General features: G+C 47.1%; 1 protein-coding gene and 1 long non-coding RNA gene across 2 annotated transcripts in view; one reads left to right on the top strand and one right to left on the bottom strand.

Annotated features, from left to right (window-relative positions):
• Positions 1 to 1489: 1489 nt before the first annotated feature.
• Positions 1490 to 4023, bottom strand: LOC139440025 (uncharacterized). Its single transcript, XR_011650148.1, has 2 exons — positions 3138 to 4023; positions 1490 to 1855 (listed from the first exon to the last, which is right to left on the bottom strand). It is a non-coding gene; the product is annotated as an uncharacterized lncRNA (long non-coding RNA).
• A 604-nt stretch (positions 4024 to 4627) lies between these two features.
• MAP3K5 (mitogen-activated protein kinase kinase kinase 5) overlaps positions 4628 to 22665 on the top strand; it is a 209632-nt gene continuing 191594 nt past the window's right edge. The window contains exon 1 of the mRNA XM_058307543.2: positions 4628 to 5347. Within this exon, the coding sequence (XP_058163526.1) occupies positions 4921 to 5347 (427 nt within the window). The 5' untranslated portion in view covers positions 4628 to 4920. The remainder of the gene's footprint in view (positions 5348 to 22665) is intronic.

Here is a 22665-nt window from a genome sequence, read left to right as displayed (position 1 = left end):
AATGTTATTTCTAGGTAAGGTGTAGCCAACTGAATTTGTTTTGGGTTTAGTCTAGATTACTCGAGTCCTGTATAAGCAGAATGAAATTCAGACATAGAGGGAAGAAAGCCATGGGAAGCAAGAAACTGAAAGTCAACGGAACCCACAGGTAGAAAGAGAAGAGGCTGCAATACGCATTACCATGTGGCAGAAAAGCCAAGCACCGAGGATCGCCAGCAGGCAGCCCCAGAATGCCGCAGTCTTCCAGGAGAAATCATCACCTTGCTGACACCTTGACCTTGGATTTCTCCCATCCTTAAAACTATGAGACGTGAAAACGATCAAGCTTTTTTTTTCTTTTCATTTTCTTTATTAACAAGGAGACCTTTGTCATGTCATTTAACTAATCTATGCTTATTTACTCATCATTCCGAACACTGGCAGAACATTTGAGCTTCTTTTTAGGCTTAAATAAGATAAATGTGCCTGGAAAGGATTTTTTAAAAGCAAGACTTCTATAATTTGTTAAACTGCCTTTGTTATTTTATTTTTTTGGTTTGAAATAAAGTTTAAAAAAACAACAACCAAAAAAACTGTGAGCCAATAAATCCCCATTGTTTAAGCCAACCCATTGTATGGCATTTGTTTTAACAGTTAGGAAACCCATACAGGTACCTAGAGGTTAGTTTAGCAGTTTGGAGATTGTGTGGGCACACACCTTTGACCCTGAGAGGGAGGGGCATGGCTGGAGGAGGGCAGAGCCTAAAGTCCAGGGCAGGGCCCTCTTTTTCCAGGCAGTACTGCTCGGGCAAATGTCCTGCTTACACACCTGCCCACTCTTGCAGTGATCTACCATTCCTCGTTTCTTTTCCTTGTGACTAGTGCTCATCATACGGCTTCTCTGCCAGCCACATGCTAAAGCCCCTGCTGGACACTTGCCAGAATCTTCCAGATGACCCAGGCATGTCAGGCTTTTCAGAGTGAACAGTTTAGGCTCTCAGTAGGAACACCCACCACGTAGTAGAGATAGTCATTAATAGCAACAACCACAGGCCAGATCATTCACCTATTTGAGGTGCTCCTTCATACTTTTTTCCCCAAGTGAAAAAGCTTCCGGTATAGCCCCATTCATAACAAGATAGTCTACAACTTCTTTGAAGTCAAAGGGAAAAAACATTTTTCAGACCAAAATGTTCCCTTATATTTTTGTTTCTATGATTTGATTTGATTTAAACTTTTTAGTATGGAAAAGTTCAAATGCATACAAAGTAGGGAGAGTAGTATAATGAATCTCCATGTACCCGTTATCAAAAATGCTTAAACTCATGGCTAACCTTGTTTCATCTACACCCTCATGTATTCTCCTACCTCCTACCATATTATTTTTAAGCCAATCCCAGACATCATTTCATCTATAAATACTCTAGTGTGCAATCTCTGAAATGTGAAGACTCCATTTTTAACACAAACACTATTATTATATCTGAACAGAATGACCGATCTTTAAATCTTTTATGGATGAGGAAACAGGCCAAGAGAGATTTAATTAGATTTCCAACTTCTAAAAGCTCATTGGCAGAGAGCAGTCAGAGCCCCAAGCCCAACTGGTAAACAGAGAGCAAGTATCTTAGTTTGCCAAGGCTGCATAACAAAGCACCACAAACTGAGTGGCTTGAAATGACAGAAATGTATCGGCTCACAGTTCTGGAGGCCAGAAATTTGAGCTGAGGTGTAGGCAGGGCCATGCCCACTTCCTCTCACGTTCTGGGGCTGGTCTGCCTGCAATCCATGGAGTTCTTTGGCTTCTGGCCTAATTCCATCTCTGGCTCCATCAAGTGGCTGTCTTCTCTTTCTCCGTGTGCCCACATTTCTTCTCCTGTAAGGACATCAGTCACGTTGGGTTAGGGTCCTTCCTAATCCAGTTTGGCTATGTCTTAACCAATAACATCCTCTGCCCCTTGTCTGTTTACTCCTTTTTGTTTTTTTAAATATATTTTTATTTTTAAAAGATAACATAGATCACACAAAATGTTACGGTAAAAAAATATAGGAGATTCCCATATACCTTACTCCCTACTCCCCACCCCCCACCCTCATCAAAACTTCCCACATCAAAAACTTCTTTTACTAGTGTGGTACATTCACTGCATTTGATGAAGACATTTTGGAGCATTGCTATACAGCATGGATTGTAGTTGACATTATAGTTTACACTCTCCCCAGTCCATTCAGTGGGCTATGGCAGGATATATAATGTCCTGCATCTGTCCCTGCAATATCATTCAGGACAACTCCAAGTCCTGAAAATGCCCCCATATTATACCTCTTTTTCTCTCTCCCTGCCTTTAGCAACTCCAGTGGCCACTGCGATGCTCACTGTTTTTGCTCATTGTCTGTTTGCTTTTTCTTTAGGAGGCATCGGGAACCAAACCTGGGGCTTCCTGTGTGGAAAGCGGGCACTCAACCACATCCGCTCCCCTTAACCAATAACATTTTCAAAGATCCTATTTCCAAATAGGATCGCACACACAAAAGTAGGGACTCAGACTTGAACAGATCCTTTTTTTGGGGTGGAGGTAGGGGGACACAACTCAATCCATAAGCAAGGGAGCCCATTGATTGAACCCATGTGGATTTGCCTCCTGGGGCAGAGAGCACAGTGGATACATGGGGAGAGCAAACCAGAGAAAAACTCGGGCATAGGTGGTGAAGTTAGGACTAAAAGTCAGATTCTGGCTTCTAGTCCTCCACTCTATCACACACTCAAATGTGTGACCATCTTCACAAACATTTACAATATTTGTAGGAATAATTAGTGGCCCTGGAGGACGTTGCCATCCCTGGGAGTGAATTTTGGTTGCTGAATGCAAATCTTAATCCAGTTTCAGGGTGGGAGATTTTCCAGTTCTGGTTTACTCAGACGGCTGGAGGGAGGGGTGCTGCCTGCCCACGTAAGGGCCGTTTTCCTCTTAGTTCATGCCTGCCTCCAAGGTCTAGCATCCTTATTTTTGTCCTTCCTGATGCGTAAGAGATGCGGCTCAGTCTCTCAGCTGCCTGCTCCAGCTCCACAGAATAACTCCCAGGCCCAAACCAGCCCCGAGTAGTCCTGGCTAACCCTTGGGATTCCAGTCGTTTCTTCCAGATCCCTGTCCTCTCACCTGAAATCTGCAGATGTTTCCTCATCTCTCATGGGTTCTTTGTGGTCTTCATGTTTATATTTTAAATTTGTCCAGCTTTCTCCAGTGAGAGGGTTGATGAGAACTCTCTCATCTGTCATAATCTGGAAGCAGGACTGTGCCAGCTTTTGGGAGGAAAACGATTTGCCCTACCTGTAGTTGTTCTCAAGGGAGGCCTGAGGTCCATCTCCAGGCGTGAGGTGGACTCTGAGGGAGACTGTCATTCTGACCAGAAAATTTCTGCTCTGCTCCTACGCCTGTCTAAAGAATGACGATATTATAGAATGAGGATGGTATCATTCTGTGATTTGACAGTGATCTAACCCTTGTCAAAAGATTCTACAGGTGCCTTCTATCTGTGGTAGAGTGTAAGTGATCTAACCCTTGTCAAAAGATTCTACAGGTGCCTGCTATCTGTGGTAGCGTGTAAGGAATAGACTATTTCCCTGCCTTCCTTCCCCTCCTTCCCCCCCCAAACAGATTGGGAACTTATGGGTTTGCAATGAGAAATACAATCACTTTTTTTCAGGCTTGCAATGTAATTGGCATTTGTCTTCTGCCTTTTTCACAGGACATTGTGCCTCTCTAGACTTCAGGGAATCCAACACCTGTTCATTTCATTGCTTTCCCTGACTCTCCTAACAGCATTCTGGAGAAGTTCTCTGAGGGCAGCCGTTTTGCTTTTGAACGATCCAGGCATTTTTCTGTGGTGCGACTTAAGAAATAGACTAGGCCACCAAAATTTCCTTCCTTCATCCTGTGGCTAATCATTTGCCGGGCCCATAGGTCTATCTTGAGAAGGAAGATGAGGCTTGGGGAGTTCAGCAGTTGGGGACGCCGAGCTAGTGATGACAAGCACACGCTAATGCAAAACGTCAGATGAAGGGCCAGCTTGGCACACTCAGGCTGCCACTGCCGCGCCACCGCCACGCGGACACGACCCCCACTTCGGGCTCGGGGAGCGTGTGAACTCACTTCGGCCTTGAGTGAGCCTGCGGGGGCTGCCCGCGCGGGCTCCGCACACGCCGCGGGGCGAGGCCACCGGGCGCCGCCGGGGGGCGCCGTGGCCGCGGGCAGCGCTGCCCAGGCGGCGGGCGCGGGCTCCGAGGGCCCCGGGAGTGGCCCGAGGGCCTTTTTCGCGCACCCCCCGCCCCCGCCGCCCCGGGCGCTCCTCCCGGGGGCCTGGCGGGCGCCCTGGGACGGGCGGCGCGCTCGGCCTCGCGGGGCCTCCCGCTTCCCAGCAGCGCCCTCCCCCGGGGCGCTCGGACTTGGGCGCCGCGACGAGTGGGCGGCGGACGCTGGCGGCGAGGCCGGCGCTCGGCAGCCGGCGAGGGGAGGGGGAGGAACTAGCGCGGCGGCGGGGCGGCCGCCGGCGGGGAGGGAGGCGGGTCCTCGGGGCGCCGCGGGGCCGGGCCGCAGCGCAGGGAGCTCGCCCGCGCGCCCGGGGCTCTCCAGGCAGCTCTGCACCCGCGGGCCCGGCGCGGGCCCCACGCGGCCGAGGAGGCGTCGTCCCCTGCGCGCCCAGCCCCCGCCGGCTCCCCGCCCTGGTCCCCGGAGCCCGGCGGCGGGCGGCGGCGCGGCCACGGAGGCGCCGAGGAGGAGCGTCCCCGCGGGGGACCGGGCGCCCGAGCGCAGGCGGCGGCGCGGCGGGGCCGGCGATGGCAGTGCCCTAGCCCGGCGGGCGCGCAGCAGCCCCGAGCTGCGGCTGGCCGGACGGGGCGGCGCGGCAGGGGACAACGCGGTTCCCGCGGCGCCGCCGAGCGACATGAGCACCGAGGCGGCCGACGGCATCACCTTCTCCGTCCCGCCCCTCGGCGCCTCGGACTCCTGCGCCCCTGCCGAGGGCAGCGGCGGCCGGCGGGGGGCAGCGGCCCCGGCGACCGCCGACGACCCGCCGCCGCCGCCCGCGGGCAGCTTCTGGAACGTGGAGAGCGCTGGCGCCTCGGGCCCGGGCTGTCCCGCCGCCGACGCCCTGCGGAGCCGGGGCACCCCCGGGGACCCCGGCGGGCGCCGCACGGCGGTGGCCTACGTGATCAACGAAGCGAGCCCGGGCCAGCTGGTGGTGGCCGAGAGCGAGGCCCTGCAGAGCCTGCGGGAGGCGTGCGAGGCGGCGGGCGCCACGCTGGAGACCCTGCACTTTGGCAAGCTGGACTTCGGGGAGACCACGGTGCTGGACCGCTTCTACAACGCAGGTGCGTGGCTCCCCCTGCCCTGCCCGCGGCCGCCGGCCACGCTGCCCCGCGCCACCCCCCGGGACGCTTTTCTTTTGCGCTGGGCAGGAAGCGGACTTCCTGCCGACTGACTTCTTGCCCCACCTTGGGGACAGCGAGCGACGCGGCGTGACCGCCCCTGGCGCGCGCCGCTGGTGCTTGTGCAAGAGCCGGCGTGCACTGGTGCAAGAGCCGACGCGCCCGGCCGCGGTGCGCGCTGCGGCGGCGCCGGGCTCCATGTGCTCGTCGCGGAGAACTGGAGTTCTTCGGCGGGCGAGACTTTGCCCCACTCGCGTCTCGGTTTCGCTTCTGCTGGCTTTGGCCCCGTTTTCCTTCGGCATCCACCTGTGACCCTTTTCGCGGACGCCCCGCAGCTCCCTGCTTAGCCCCCTCTGCAGTTTTGGGAGTGCGGAGATGATGGCTTAGGGTCAAATCAGCAGCCCTCAGCGCGTGTTTGGAATTCGCGGGTCGTGTCCTGCCCTTCCCAGCTCATTTTTACCGCCAGCAGGTTTTAGTACTTTGAATTTCCCAGCTCTTATCAATTTGAACTTTCAGGTAATTACTTCCCAAAGTAATAACCTTGTTATTTACACGAAACTTGTTAGGGTTTGGCAGTGAAAGAAGCAGGATCTGGCATTTATGACCTCCTCTGCCAAGATGCGTTGTTTTCCAGCTGGAAAGTTCATAGTTTTACACTGTCTAAAGCTGATATGCCATCTTGATGACCGCGATTAGATTGGCCATTACACTGATTGCTAGCCTAAGCCATGAAAAAAAAAGTGTCTTTTCAACCTGTCACTGATTTTAGTGATGAAGTATTTACCTCTGGTTTAGCAAACGTGGGGAATTAATGATGTGCCTTTGAAATGTGTGGAGCTGGCCCATGCGCAGTGCTGATGTGTGCAAGGAGTGCAATGCCATGCAGAGGTGTCCCCCGTGTAGGGGAGCCCCTCGCGCAAGGAGTGTGACCCGTAAGGAGAGCGCCCAGCGGGAAAGAAAGTGCAGCCTGCCCAAGAATGGCACTGCACACCCAGAGAGCTGACACAACAAGATGATGCAACAAAAAGAAACACAGATTCCTGGTGCCACTGATAAGGATAGAAGCGGTCACAGAAGAACACACAGCGAATGGACACAGAGCAGACAACTGAGGGGGGGGGGCAGAATGAGGAGAGAAATTTTTTTAAAAATCTTTAAAAAAAAAAAGAAATGAACCTTTTAGCTCCCTTTACAATCAATACTGAGAATATATGCATATTTATTTTTATGATTGTGGGTGGGAAAACTTGATTTAATGGTGGTTTCAGAAGAATAAAGTTCTAATGTTTGTTCTCACATAAAAGGTTTTACATTCCATTCCTGTTTTTGAGTTCGGATTCTATTCATTCTCTTCAAAACACCTGAAGTAGGCTTATGTCACGTTTGGAGTTCAGCCAAAGCTGAATATTTTAAGAACAAGAAGAACTTCATGGTAAGGAAGCCAGACCAAATAAACTAGGACTTTCTGGTTTGGGTATTTTTTCCTGTCAAGGTCTTCATAGCTGAATCTGAAGGTAATATATTATAGCTTAGACTTTGGGTGGCTTGCTATAAAAATTACATAAACATAACTTTTCTAAAATAATAGCGCTCTTATTTTTGATTTATAAGTTGGAAGATCTAAATGAAGCTTCCAAGAACTGAAGAAAGGGAGAAAAGCACCTGACAATGTGTGGAGCCTATTTTTATGGCTCTGATTGGATATTTTATAGTAGGCCTCTACAAAAACATCTTCAACCCTAAGCTAATTTGAAAGAAAGTTTCCTAACAAGGCTGTCTTACAGTTTTTTCTCTTAATACTGCCTCGTAGAAAGGGAGAGAGGCAGATTAGAAGGGGCCTGGTATTTGAACCTGAATCTCACTCGATCCTCCAAACAAGCCTGTGAACAAAGTACTTATGGCCCTTCCTGGGTGGGAAACGGAAGGGTCCAGAACCTGCCTTGACACTCGGCATGCAGGATGCCACTGCAGGGGGCTGACCCTAATGGGTCAGTCCTGGCCTGGGCCTCGCGTGGCTCCCTCCCTCTCAGGATCAAGAGAAGCTGCCCACATTGGGAGCATGTGACCCAGGGCCAGTGGGGACCCAGGGAGCCTTGTGAGTGCCGCCTGGTCCTGTCCCTTGGCCCCCCGTGCAGGCCCTGGGTGACATACACTCGCACCCTTTTCTTCAGCTCGAAGATGAGACCGTCCCGTCTGAAGATCGTATCAGTTGCAGCCATACCCTTGGTTTTTCAAAAGCGAGGTCTAACGAGTTTGATGCTGGTAGAAATTATTTTCTCCTGATTTCCAAGAAAGGGCTTGCTCCTTTTCCCTAAGAGCTGGCAAACTTTTCCGTAAAGGGTCGGACAGTAAACATTTTAGCCCTTGTTGCAGGCCATGTGGCCTCGCCCAGCCGCTTGACTCTGCCATCACGTGGGGACTAGAACACGTGGGCCTGGCAATGTTCCAGTAAAACTTTATTTATGGACACTGACATTTGAATTTCACATCATTTTTCACAAGTCACAAAATCATCATCTTGTGATTTTTTTTCCCACAGCGATTTGGAAATGTAAAGTCGTTCTTAGCTTCCAGGCTGTACAGAAACAGGTGGCCCTCAGACTTGAGCCCGGGCCCCATACTGACCTCTGTGCCCCACCCACTCTCTCCCACTTGAAAGTTGAATCCTTGGGAGATCGGGAGAAGAACATGGCTCTGCAAGCTCGATCTGAACCTTAGTCCCGGCTCAGCGATGGAACCAGGCAACTTGGAGCAAGACCCTTCTCCTCCACTGGCAGAAGCAGAGGGGGAGTTGAGCTGGATTTCTAAGATTTCCTCACTTAATCCTGCGAATTTACAGCTGTCAGGCAGCATGATGTGCTGGGCCAGCTCTCAAATCCCGTTCTTTAGACAGTGTTGTTCCTCTACATGAACCATTCCTCTCCACAAACATGAACGACCTGCTTGGAAGCAACCTGTCCCCCCCAGGAGCTCACAGTTGGAAGGGGGTGCAGACCCCAGGCTGTGGCAGTGCCTCTGCCAGGCCCAGACAGAATGCCTTGGGATCCCAGGAGAGGAAAGGGCCTCTGCAGTTAGGCTGAGGGTGGGATGGATTTGGGGTTGGGGTAGGGAGTGGCTTCCCAAAGGAGGTGACCCCGAATTGAGCTTGAAGGGTAAGCACAGAGGACTTAACCTGGGCCTCAAATTGGAAATGTTGACAAGGGAAATGCTGGTGGTTGAATAGCTTAATTTAGTGGGTGAATTGGAACTTGAAACCTGGCTGCACTGGTACAAAGTTTTCCTGTCTTTGTGGACTGGAGCCTTTTTTTAGGACTTGATTGCATTTCAGGTTTTTTTGCTGCTTTTCCCTATTTCATGGTTGTTTAATATCCTGGCTGCTAAAAGAAATACCCTGTAATGGGTTGGCTTAAACAACGGGAACTTACTGGCTTACGGTTTTGAGGCTAGAAGTCCAAAAAGAAGGTGTCATCGAGGCCATGCGTTCTCCCAGAAGATGGTGGTGTTCCAGGGCTGGCTGGTGATCCTTGGTCCTTGGTTTTTTGTCACAGGGCAGTGCTCATCACGGCCTCTTCTGGTTTCTCTGGGTTCTGTTGATTTATGGCTTCTTCCTGTGGCTTTCTCCCTGTGTGTCCGCATTTTGTGCTGTTTATAAAGGACTCCACTGTAGGATTCCGGCCCATCCTGATGGACTTGGGCCATCCCTTAACTGAAGTAGCCTCATCAGAAGCTCCTGTTTGCAATGGGTGCACACCCCCATAAGTGGGTTGAATTTAAGAACATGTTTTTCTGGGGTGCAGGACTCCAAGCCACCACAGATGGTTCCTGAATTCTCCTCCTAGCCTGTTCTTTGAGCACACTCGTCTTTCTCTCTTTCACTCTTTTTGTGATGGGAAACTTGTCCTCTATCAATACTTTCATGAAAGTACATCTTATTTAGATATACAAGGGACTGTCGCTAAGAGATGACAGTGTCACCCCTGCCCCCTGCATTGTGGGCAGTGCCATTCCACCAACACTTAGGCAGCTTGGTGGAGGCAGATGGCCCTCAGCTGGCGAGAATCTCAATTTTTTAAAAATGGACATCAGTCCTGTGAAATATAGCTAGAGCAGGCTTTATCATGACCCCATTTTGCTGATGAGAAAACTGAAGCACAGAGGTTGTATTCCTTCATTGTGTTAAGTCACTGAAGGTTGATGCTTGGAACCTAGAACAGACTCTTCCCTAATTAACAGCAGCATTATAGTTGGCAGATTCTGGGACTAGTCTATAAAAAGCCTTGTTAACTCCGTGTGTGCCGAGGATGGAGCCCACTCACCATTTTAAGCATTATTTCTCTGGGAAATTTAGTTCCTGGAACTTAAAGCTGGGGGTTTGAATACACTTTGCCTTGTGGCAGAATCAGCATCTTATGCTTTGTTCTTGCTTCCGGTAGCATTTTGGACAGACTTAGAAGCATCATCTTGGACTGGCAGGGAGGTGCTGTGATGAGGGAGGGGACAAAGGGAGGATGGGAAGGCTGAGGCTGCAGGGAGAAAAAGGGTGCTGGGCCAGGGAAAAGATGGCTGCTCAGCAGAGGCCATGCCAGGAGCCATCTAGAAACAGTTTCATCTCTTTGCACGCCCTCCCCTCCTGAGCTGGGTTTATGGCCCTGGGATTCCTGCCGATGGCAGATGGGGGGCCATCACCCCAGGCCCCCTCCTGGCTCTCAGCAGGTCCAGGGAGTGGCCTGGCCACCAGCATCGCCTTCCACCCACCAGCCTTCGCAGCCTCTTAGCCTTCCACCCTGCAGCGGCCCCGGGAGGGAAATGTTAAGGATGTGACTTTTAGATCTTGCTTGGCACGTGTTCCCACCTTGCTTAGCGCCTGATGAAGGTAGCCCGTCTGCGCCGTGGCTCTGGAGAGACCCCTGACCTCCCTGGACTGTGGTGAGCTCCCCTCCAGCAGACCCTTAGGGGCCCAATCCTAGGGGTCGAAAAGCAAAACAAGACCTATCCTCATATCCCGTCTTTCCCAGACTGTGACGTTTTTGGAAGTCTTCCATCCCCTTCTGCGTTTTCTACATGCAGGCGCAGGGGGCTCCATATACGTGGCCCCGTATACTTTGAGGGAGAGGGTGAAATCTGTATTTCCTGAATAGTGGTCCCCGTGGGCCAGTTAAATGAAAGAAAATTAGGAGGACTGATAAATGTTTGTTAATATTTAATTTTTTTCAAGCAAGGATATTATAAAGACAGAGAAAATGCAACAACCAGCTTCTACTGCCATGATTTCTTAAGTAGAGAAGACAATTTTAAGTTTAAAAAGTAGGGAGGACATAGTGGTAGAATAAATGGCACTTTGCAGATAGGAAGTGTTTGAAAATTTGCTGTTTATTATTCATTCTTCCCATTTCACCGTGGATGAGCAGAAACTTCATCAGGTCAGTCAGCAGAGCTGTGCTGGAGAACCTCTGGTCTAAACCTGTTTCCAGCACCTTCCACTTTTGAGGCATTCTGCTACTTCCCACAAGAAGCAAGCTTTAGTGAAACTATCAAAAGAGCGTCCATGAGCAGGCTTGTCAGGAATAACTGTGGATCAGAAAGGATTTAAAAAGAGCCAAGTGGTGGCCTGGCTTGGTCTTTCTCAGGGCTTGTCATTTTCTGCTGGGGGGCCCCTGGGGCTCCCCCAGTCCCCTTCTCAACCCAGAGCCCTGCATGTTCTCTTGCTGCCTTGGACAAGTGGTCAGCTGAGACAAAATGATTTTCCAATAATGTGTACTGGAAGCAAAATTAAAAAGAAAACTCCAAAGCCCCAAATTAGTTTTCAGAGCGCTCACGTCCTACTCCGCAGAGTCAACTCCCAGATTGTCAAGCCTGAAACTGGTTCCCAGGCTCCTGGTCACCACTTGGTGGCTGGTGCAGTCGCACCTGCAGGTGCAGATCGTTGATGGGCACCGTGCACCCTGGCCTCCCCTGCTGCCGGCCTCCAGGGATTCTGGGTGCTCCCAGCAGTTCCCTCTGCAGTGCACAGCCTGCTGTCCGCTTCCTGTTGCAGGCAGGGTCTGGTGGTGGCCAGATCAGTTCCTGCTTCTGGTTTGCAGGATACGGTGGTTCACAGATTCTTTGTGGAGCAGAGGGGGAGGCCGGGGCCAGCGAGCTTATCTCCTTCCCCGGTGCTTGCTCCAGGGGTCCCTTCTACCACCACCCACTCCTGGAAAAGTATTGACTCCAGGAAAATGCACAGCTGGGCCGTGCCTGCAGGGGTCTAGTGAGCTTCAAAGAATGGCCCCCCAGAAGGCGGTCTGAGGGCATTTTGTCACACCTGCCCTTTCTGTCCTCCTGGGTGCTCACCGTGGCTGCAGAACCCGCCAGCACTCTGCACCTGCGCCCTGGGACGAGTGGGAGCTGGAGGTGTGCAGGGAGGAGCCAGCTCTGTGGATTCGGGAAAAAGACGCCTAGCTTTGGGAAAGCCCCCTCTCGAAGGCAGCCTCAGCTTCCCCTAATTCAGGTATCGTTAGGTGGGGAAACCACCTGTATTTCAGGAAGACACCCTTTCTTTCTGGGAGTGAAAATAAAACCAAAACTTATTAGTGGTAAAAAAGGAAAAAAAAAGAAAAGGAAATCAAGACAGAAGTATTAAATTACTGAAAAACCCATGGGTGATTCCAGTACATTTGTGTCTTTAATTGCTTTGAGTTTCTAGCTTTTCTCTCTGCCTGGAGATGGGACTGGGGAACCCCACCAAAATTGTCACCAGATTATTGCAAAGGGAGGAAGGGTATGCCTTTTTTTTCCTTAAAGATTTATTTTTTATTTACTTCTCTCTTCTTCCCCACCTCTCCCCCCCAGTTGTCTGCTCTCTATGTCCATTCCCTGTATGTTCTTCTGTGTCCGCTTGTATTCTTGTCAGCGGCACTGGGAATCTGTGTCTCTTTTTGCTGCGTCAGCTCTCCATGTGTGCCGCACCACTCCTGGGCAGGCTGCACATTTTTTGCACTGGGCACCTCTCCTTACGGGATACACTCCTTGCATGTGGGGCTCCCCTACGCGGGGGGACACCCCTGCATGGCACGGCACTCCTTGTACGCATCAGCACTGCGTGTGGGCCAGCTCCACATGGGTCGAGGAGGTTTGAACCTTGGACTTCCCATGTGGTAGGCGGATGCCCTATCTCTTGGGCCAAATCTGCTTCCCAGAACTCCTTTTTAAAGTCCTGTTTAATTCCAAAAAATTTAAAAACTAAGTACTTAAATCTTGTGTGAGTTTTATTTTCTAGTGTTTTCTTATTCTAACAGAAAACATAAAAATGAAAAGGCACAGAGTGGTAATTTTCCTAGAAGGGGGAGGAGGGGGGAGGGAGAATTTAAAAGGAGCATCTCCAGCATTGCAGCACAGATCTGTGTAACGTAAATGCCACCGAAGTTGTACAAGTTAGCAGTAAACATTCCATTACGAGCAGACCTTTTCTGTTGCAGTAGTTAATCAGCAATGAAAGCGATTGCCTTTGGTATATGATTCATACAGGAAGGAAGTTATATTCCTTTGTACAGGAAGGTTCTAAAAATGATTTGTAACTAATTATATCAGTGTTTTCTGAGACTTGTTAGTCTCATCTATTCCTAAGAATTCCTAAGAAGTGGAAACTCCTGGAGAGCTGTTGTAGTGAAGTGGGTATCAGAATATCTGTCCTTCAACCGTGAACCATGAAAAACCAAGGATTTGCCTGAGCCAGGGAATTCTTTCTCTTTGAAACATCATGGTTACCCCTTTATTATTAAAAGAATGATCAGCTAAGGAGAGTTAGTAAGCCCCAGCTCTTACATGTCAAATATGTCTTAACATGACATTCACGTCTTCTAATATTATTATTATTATTTTTTTATCCCCCCACCCCCATTGTCTGTTCTCTGTGTCCATTTGCTATGTGTTCTTCTGTGTCTGCTTGCATTCTTGTCAGTGGCACTGGGAATCTATGTCTCTTTTTGTTGCGTCATCTTGTTGCATCAGCTCTCCGTGTGTGTGGCCCCACTCCTGAGCAGGCTATGCTTTCTTTGCGCAGAGTGGCTCTCCTTGCAGGGTGCACTCCTTAGGTGTGGGGCTCTCCTATGCGGGGGACACCCCTGCATGGCATGGCACTCCTTGCGTGCATCTGCAGTGCTCATGGGCCAGCTCATCACACGGGTCAGGAGGCTCTGGGTTTGAACCTTGGACCTCCTATGTGGTAGGCGGACGGTTTATCAGTTGTGCCAAATCCGCTTCCCTAATAGGAATATTTTGATGCGTGTTAGCTTGGAGCTGAGACATCCAGGAACAGGAGTGTGATTCTGCTGCCAGAGGCCACAGCTTTGGCCTCAGCTAGGAGTTTGCCGCTTTGCAATTTGGTCACAGTGAGGCTAAGGTGACTTTGGGTGACCAGATTAGAATGATAATATAAATTTAGGTTCTTCAGTGCTCTTTCAATCATCTTAATAATGCTTTAAACCAAATGAATGTGGCAGTGTAATTTTTTATATACAGTTGAAGAATCTTCAACTTGGAGAGGGCATGTGACTTGGCCAGAATTGGTCGTTGAGCCAGCGTTGAACTCAGGTTTCCTGACTTCCAAATAATCCAGGTTTCCCACTATATCACACTTCCCCACTGCAGCAAAAACCCCTTCCGGGGGAGTGGAGGAAAGGTCGTCCAGTGGCTGAGCACCTGCTTTCCATGTATGAGGTCATGGGCTTGATCCCCGGTACCTCCTACAAAAACAGAAACAAAAACAAAAGCCAACCCTTTCCAAGTGTATATCCTGTGTCAGAGAATCAGCTTTGCCATCTTAGCCTGTGGTGGTAGCATTTTTATGAGGAAGAGTCGTGGTGGTGACAAGTAACTTTGGGTACCCTCTTGCTGAGAAATTTCACTCATCTCTTGTTAATATTTAAAGTAAGAAGGCTGATGTTGACTCTTCCCTGTCAGTACCACCATGGGGACTAGGTAGTACCTTGGCTGAATCCTGGGTGCCAGTTGCTTGGCCTTCAGCTATAATTTGGATTTTCTCCAGGCAAGTCTTAGGCCGTTTCCTGGACATGGTAGTCAGATGAGTTGCCAAGTGAGAAGACAAGTTAGGCCTTTCTCTAGAATGACTGGGGTGGGAAGGGCAGGGCATACACTACAGCTTGGGGACAGTGCCTTTCCTTGGTTCCCTTAGACGTTTCTTGCTCCCAAGTCTGATTTGCTTCCTCTTAATGTGATATCTTATTCTCAGTAATTTAATTCTGTAAGCATTTATTAATTGTCCTTGCTGCAGGAGATGCACTGGAGAACTAAGAGAGACCAGAAGGCATAAATCTGCTGGGTTATCGAGTTTATAACATACATCAGCTTCCATGGAAAAAACTGACTCTAAGGAAGGTTTTGGGAGGAAATACCCACACTCCTCATTTTTCCCACCCAACTAATTCTTTTTTAAGAAAACATTCTAAAAATGTAAGTTATGAAATATTTCAGTTATAAGTGGAGAAACCAGTATAACAGATGCTCGTGTAGCAAGTGCCCAAATATAATAGTTGTTAAACATTTCAGCTCTCTTTTTCTTTTAAAGAAATAAATCATTCTGGATAAAAACTAAAGACCCCTTTCTTCCTCATCCATTTTCCTGCCAGTTCTTCATGGGTAGTGCTCAATTATAATTTTTAAAGAGCTAAAGTCATGACTCTCTACATATATAAAGTTAGCATGTGTCAAATATTTAATTGACCTGTTAATTAATGATGGAACCAGTATATTAAAAATGGTTCAGAGGAAAATTTGAAGAATAGATATTATCTATCTATTTATCTATCTATCTATATCTATCTGTCTGTCTGTCTGTCTGTCTATCCTAATTGTCCATTCAGCCAGCCAGGAGTGCTGGAATATATTTGCAAATAGACACTAAACTGACTAATAGTCTATAAGGCAATAAACTCTAATGTTTGGAGTCATCTTTCTACAGGGTGGAAATTAACCAAACAGTATTCGTTTCTGTTGCTATAGACAAAAATCATTGGCATTACTTTCAGTTTTCCACCACTTAATTTTTACACCAACAGCACTGTAAAATGGTCTAATGGCTGGAAATTAGGAAACTGTCACTGGAAAGACAATCAAAGGTGTATACCCCTATAAAGTCATATAATCCCCAGAGCGTGTGCTGAAAGAATGCCCTGACTTTGTTTTCCCCTTTTCCATGTCTTTTACACTTTTTCTCGACTGAGGTCAGTCATTCTCAGTTCTCAGCAGACTTTGTGCCCGTTGTTGACGAAGTCCTTTTAACCCAACCCAGTTTTTTGTTTTTGTTTTTGTTTTTTTTAATTTTATTCATTTTGTAAAAATATTACATTCAAAAAATATGAGGTCTCATTCAACCCCACCACCCCCACCCCACCACTCCCCCTCAAGCAACACTCACTCCCATCATCATGACACATCCATTGCATTTGGTAAGTACATCTCTGGGCATCTCTGCACCTCATGGTTAATGGTCCACATCATAGCCCATACTCTCCCACGTTCCATCCAGTGGGCCCTGGGAGGATTTGCCATGTCCAGTGATTGCCCCTGAAGCACCATCCAGGGCAACTCCAAGTCCCAAAAACGCCTCCACATCTCATCTCTTCCTGCCATTCCCTGTACCCATCAGCCACCATGACCACTTTTCCCACTCCAATGCCACCTTTTCTATGTGGACCTTGGATTGGTTGTGTCCGTTGTACCTCCATGTCAAGAGGAGGCTCAGATTCTACATGGATACTCCAACCCAGTTTTATAGCCCTGTTGTTTTTTCTCTGCCCCTCTGCCATCTGAAACTGTGTTTGTCCCAAGAAAGTCCTAGAAGACCTCGTTTGGTTCAGGGCTCCTTGTCAGATCAGGAAACATGTATAAAGGTGATAAATAGGGTGCTAGGCGTCTAGCTTTTGGATGTGGTAAGAGTAAGAGCTGTGTGGCTAGAACCAAGCCAGGGGATAAACTGGCACAGACTTGGGTGACCAGTTGTTCGTGACTGTGCCGGCGTGAGGCCTGCTCCCTGGAATCCCAACCTCATGCATGCTTTTACTAGGAAATTATCAAGGTTACTGATGAGAACTTCCATAGGCTAGACAGCTCCTGATAGGTTTATATTTTGGAGAAAAACATTCTTATGATATATTTTAGGGGACTGAGAACTGCTGGAAATCCATACATGCTGAATATATTGCTTTGGTCTTATAATTTAAGGCAAGTTATACTCAGATAAAGAGAATGTCGTATTGTGTGTCAGGTGCTGCGATGATTACTCTGCGTGCATGCTCTTAATCTTTAAAATGACTTCAAGAAGCAGGTAGCATTAATTGATTAACGTTACATGTGGAGAAGCAGACTCTAAAAGGTTTATCATCTCTCCCAGTGTCTTACAGCTGCCAAGGGCCAGAGCTAAGTTTTGGACCAAAGATCATCTGATAACCCAATTTTTCCATTTGCAAAAATGAGCTGTGCTGTACTGTCTCCCAGAAATACATCAACTTGAAAATGTTTCAATTATTTTTAATATCTTTACTCCAGTCTTCTCATCCAGTTGACTATGGTCCTCACAGAATTAGGTTAAGTTATAAGAGTGCAATTTTGGCCTTTTATCATTTTAGAGTCTACCCGTTGAATTCAATAATTTGGTAAATACTTCCGGAGAGCCAACCATGCATAAGGAATAATAGGTAAAAATTTCCAGGGAATTTCTTTAATCCACATGGGTGATTTCCATTGAACTGTGTCCTCGAGAACAAGGTTTATGACTGCCATATGAAAAGTGTTGAAAGAAAAATCCTACATAACTATAAACTGTTAGGCTGCCTACTTTATTTTTTAAATGAAACCAGTGTCATGTTGTTAAGTTATCCAAAATAACATCCCAGATTTTTATAAAACCTTTATAAAAATCTTGTATAAATGTTGATACAGACTCATTAAATGGGTATTCTGGATATAATTTGATATATTGCTGATGTAGAATGATTATCTCCTTTATAGTATACTTAAAAAATTACTGTGGTAGAAGTCTCAGCTACCTTCAAAGGTTCTAAGCAACACTTATGAATGTTTACATAAACATTTCTGATGATTTTTGGTTCATATATATACATTTAGTGTATTTTTTTTTTAAGATTTATTTATTTATTTATTTATTTAATTCCCCCCCCCCCCCCCCCTCCCCTGGTTGTCTGTTCTTGGTGTCTATTTGCTGCGTCTTGTTTCTTTGTCGCTTCTGTTGTCGTCAGCGGCACGGGAAGTGTGGGCGGCGCCATTCCTGGGCAGGCTGCACTTTCTTTTCACGCTGGGCGGCTCTCCTCACGGGCGCACTCCTTGCGCGTGGGGCTCCCCCACGCGGGGGACACCCTTGCGTGGCAAGGCACTCCTTTGTGCGCATCAGCACTGCGCATGGCCAGCTCCACACGGGTCAAGGAGGCCCGGGGTTTGAACCGCGGACCTCCCATATGGTAGACGGACACCCTAACCACTGGGCCAAAGTCCGTTTCCCAACATTTAGTGTATTTTAACTCACTAAGATAGTTCCTAGATTTTGGTTTTGGGAAACTAGTTTTGGTTGATCTAGTGAAAATTTGGATCTTTAGTACTGGACAGTAGGATTTTAGTTTTTAAAAGTAACTGCTGGTCAGCTTCCCAGATATCCTTGTCCAGTGTTTATTGTTTTTATGCAGTGTAAGAGAAGGTCTAAGGACAGTCTAGAGGAACAGGGAGTCTGACTGTAAAACTTAATGTACTCTTAGTGAATGTGTGTATTATTAGTTGCAAAGCAGGGTTTGGGTACGAGTTGCTTGGCTTTACCTAGGGAAATTAGAGAACAATGTTGTAGCTTGCGTGTAAGTTATGACAAAAATAGTTGGCTTGACTTTCTTGCCAAGCAACTCTGCACTGCCAATATTTTATGTGCTGAAAGTATTCTTGGCAGTTGGTAAATCTGAAATAAAATCAGAAAAGTCTCACTAGCTTATGCTTTTAGCAGAGTTCTAGACTCTTCTATAAAAACAGTAGTATAGAAAACTTATTTAATCATTAAGTAGGATACATGAGTGAATTATCTGGGGACTGGTCCTCCTGTATTTACTGGCATGTCATCTTGCAGGTCTGTTTTGTTCCCAAAGTCTGAAATTTAGGGTAGTCACATGATACACAGTCATTTATTCTTTTGACTTGATTAACATTTAATTTCTTGGAGCATTTTGTTAGTGTGTACTAGTCCATTTAGTATGTGTTCATGTAAATGGTACACTTATGTCATAAGTGTTAGTTTTGATTAATTTATGTCTACCAAGGTAAAATGACAAAAATTCTTACTTATTATGAAACTAGTGCTTTTACAAAGTTCACGTTTTAAAGTTCTTTTGTAGAAATGAGTTAGAGGCGAAGACGTACTAATTAAGAAGGCAAAAGGCAGGGCATTTGGAAGATGCTAATGTGTTTAGGTTACTCATTAATGATCAGTTTAGGGCATGACTTACATGGTTTTATGGTAAGTTTACAAGTTCAAGTTTCCTCAGTTCTGCACTCTTTGTTTAGGGTAACAGAAGGCAGACAATTCCAAGCCAAAGATTTTGTGGGTGACTGACTTAAGTACCCCTTTGGAGTATTATGGTTACATTTGTACCTGCCTCCTTCTATGGCTCATTTGATGGCAAATTATGAGGTCCTTGAGAAGGTGAAACCATAATATTATAAGAGCGGTACTCTTCTATTTCTTATATGCTGAGTACTAAAATTAAGTTATTGCTGTATCTCCCTGGTAGGACCCTTAGTTTGCCAGTAATGTTGACAAAGGTTTTCACTGCTTGTTGAAATTTAGGTTAAGTAACAGGAAAGTCCTAGCTCACAATTTCCAAGCTCCAAAGAGCTTAGGCCTCTCCATTCTGTGCAGGTGTTATTAGCTGGCTGATCCCAAGGGTAGAGGTTGCATGGTTTCATCTTGTTGAATACAGAGTAAACATTCTTCTGGAGGGATAATCTCTTAAATGTCCTAGATCTTACTATTTTCTACTTACCTGCTTCCAGGTAAGCTCTTTCCTAATCTGGAGTTGTCCAAGAAGGGCCAGACCCCATCCTCAAGCTTACCAGAAGCAAGTAAGCTTTTCACACAAAATCTCTTGCCAGGTTATGCCATTCCTTGGGAATCTTGAAGGGAGTATGAGGCTGTGGTGTTCATATACTGCTAAGCCTTAATTTCGCCAGATCATGGCTATTTCATAGGTTTGTGCTTTCCTCTGACAGTGTCATTAGACATAGTGGAATAAATTTGCCGAGGCAGATGTAGAAAGCAATCCTGATTTTTTTTAATTTTCAAACTCTACATTCTTTGGCTTGTTCTCCTTGGTTTGTTTGTTGGGGAGTAAGGACTGCATTGACTAAAGACAGTTGTGTCAGAGCATAAGCCACATTTAATTAGAGGAGATTTTCTGAGAGCATATAAGAAGAGATAGGAAAAGCCAAGGCCCTAATTTGCTTCAATTTTCAGCTACCTGATATAAATGCAGAAAGCTCAGGCTTAGGCTTGGACTTCTTTGTAAGCTTCTAATGACTTTATATTGAGAGTGTGAGAATTATCTTTTTAAAATTTGTAATTGCCCCATTTAACCACAGAACAAAGTATTGACTTTAAAGCCGTAATATATACCTGATGTGTGATCACCAGGAAAATTCCTTCCTGAATCCAACATATTGCCTAGTTATTTATGCGTTTGATCTTGGCTTTTTTTTTTGTCATTTAAGCTAAGAGTAAATCATGGAAATATTTATCTCTTTTCTTCTCTCTAAGATCTGTGTAATTTTATTGCCCCTGTCTTACCTTTTAAAATAATACTTTAAAAACTGTAAAATAGGGAAGTGTTTGTGGCGCAACTGATAGAGCCTCCACGTACCATATGGAGGTCCAGGGTTTGATACCCAGGAACTCCTGACCCATGTGATGAGCTGGCCCATGTGCAGTGCTGCTGTGCACAAGGAGTGCTGTGCCATCCAGGGGCGTTCCCCATGTAGGGATGCCCCACGCGTAAGGAGTGCGCTCCTCAAGGAGAGCTGCCCCACGTGAAAAAAGCGCAGCCCTCCCAGGAATGGCTCTGCACAGATGGAGAACTGATGCAACAAAAAAATCGACACAATTTCCTGGTACTTCATGACAAGAATGCAACCGGACACAGAGGAACACACAGTGAATGGATACAGAGAGAAGACAATGGGGAGGGGGGAAGGGGAAAGAAAGAAATAAAATAAATCTTTAAAAATAATAAAAATAAAAGCTGTTAAATAAATCTTGATTTATGTTAAGGATTCAGTATTCAAAGCATACTGAGTTCTTTGGTAGGTATTAAAAAAGCTGTTGCTGCCAAAGTCTTGCATCATAGGTAATATGACTAAGGAGCAACTGAGAATGCCAAGTTGAATGTTATAGGATAATGGGAAAGTCTTTATTAGAAAGGTCTGACATAGAAGGGACAATTTCAGGTACTGGAAAGGATCATTAAAATATAAGTCCATGTCTCTTCTCCTTGTCTGTCTTGTTTACCTTGTATCTCTACTACCTAATACTATAGTTCTTGGCTCATCAGAGGCACTTGGGCGTGTTGATTGATCAGATGCCCTAGTGCCGTACTTCTCCCAGCTCATGTGGGTTGCCTGCTTAAGGGTGAGTTAAGCTTCTTGCTGGCGAAGACCACATTTTATGGGTCTTGACACCCCTAGGTCTTCTCGTATGTCTGTCCAACCTGTAGGAGGTGCTTCAAGATGCTTCTGGAATAGAATTCAGTGGCGACATGACCCCTTCCCTTCAGGGACTCCCAACCTGGCACCGGAGACCAGCCCGTGAGCATATAACATTAATATATTGTGCTAATGGTTAGACTGGAGGTTTGTGTAAAGTGCTTTGAGAACACAGATGATGGGCTTTTTCTGAGAGAGGAGGAAGTGAAGAGGAAGTTGGCAAAGGCTTTGGAGAGGAGACAACATTTGAACTGGGCTTTGAGGGATAATATCGGTAGCTAATATTGATTGAGCACGTATTATGTGCCAGGGGTTTTAAATCCTGGGGATAAATGAGACTCCCCACAAAGGGGCGTGTGTGGGTGGAATAAAATGAGGGCCTATGAAGGCACCAGAAAAACACCAGCCTTTAAAGGTGGAGGGGAGGGAGAGCCAGTGAGAACAGAGTTGAGAAAGTGCCATAGAGAGGACTTGCCCGAAGGCCAGTCAAGTTGAACGTTTCAAGAGCAGTAACTTGGTGCGACGATTCCAAAGCCCCTGCTGACTGTCGCCAGAGCAGGTTCAGGAAGTGGGCGGAGGTGGACGGCAGGGTCCAGCGGTGCCCGAGGGGAGGCATGGAGCGAGGAGTGTTGTGTGATGGGGGCCCTCCCCGGGCCAGACCTGGATGTGGCTTTGTCCTGCCCACGCCCCGTGAGGCTAGTGGCCCCCGCAGGCTCAGTGGTTGGTCAGTGTTGCGTCTGCGGGCATGTGGGACACACGTCCCAACCCCTTTCTTCAGAGGAGGCTTTGGATCGGGCTGGACCTCGTGTCCAGGAGTGGAGGGCCTGCTCAGGGAGTGGAAGCGGCAGGTAGGGCACTGGGCAAACCACGCCAGGTCAGGTGTTCGTCTGCCTCCGCGACTGGATTTCACAGGCACCTGGGATCTAAGGAATCGGACTGGACCCAAAAATGCTTTTATCGCTCCCTTAGCCCCCGAAATGCCACACTGCTCACGACCCTGGCTGCTTATAACAGTAAGAAGGTTCCTTTTTAAAAAGGAGGTCTTTTTGCTCAGGTCACCTCATTTTTGTGGACTTGCAGTAGAAATGCATTTTTTTTCCCCAAAACTCTGGACCCTTTTTAGGTTTTCTTCATCTTCCCAGTAGAGGACTGTGCTGGTCATTTATTGAAATAAACCCTAGATTACCTTGAAGGTCCTCTCGCTTCCAGACATGCTCGTTCACTTGTAGTCTTTGTCCATTCCAAGAAGAAGCCAAAACAATATTATTTGAATAATTATTGTGGTTTCTCCGGTATGTCTTGGAATCAGCTTCATCACCCCTGTTTTTTTTTTTTTTAACTTTGTATCATAGGATCATAGTAACAAATTAGAATTTCTCATTTTAACCATTTTTCAAGTATACAATTTAGTAGTACTAATTGCATTCCCAATATTGTGCTACTCTCACCAGTATCCATTACCCCAGCTTTTTCATCACCCCAGACAGAAACTGCTCACCCATTCAACAGCGACCCCCTCC

The sequence above is a fragment of the Dasypus novemcinctus genome, chromosome 11, assembly GCF_030445035.2.
Source record: "Dasypus novemcinctus isolate mDasNov1 chromosome 11, mDasNov1.1.hap2, whole genome shotgun sequence".
NCBI classification, from domain to species: Eukaryota; Metazoa; Chordata; class Mammalia; order Cingulata; family Dasypodidae; genus Dasypus; species Dasypus novemcinctus.
This window is presented reverse-complemented; position numbering and strand designations above follow the sequence as displayed.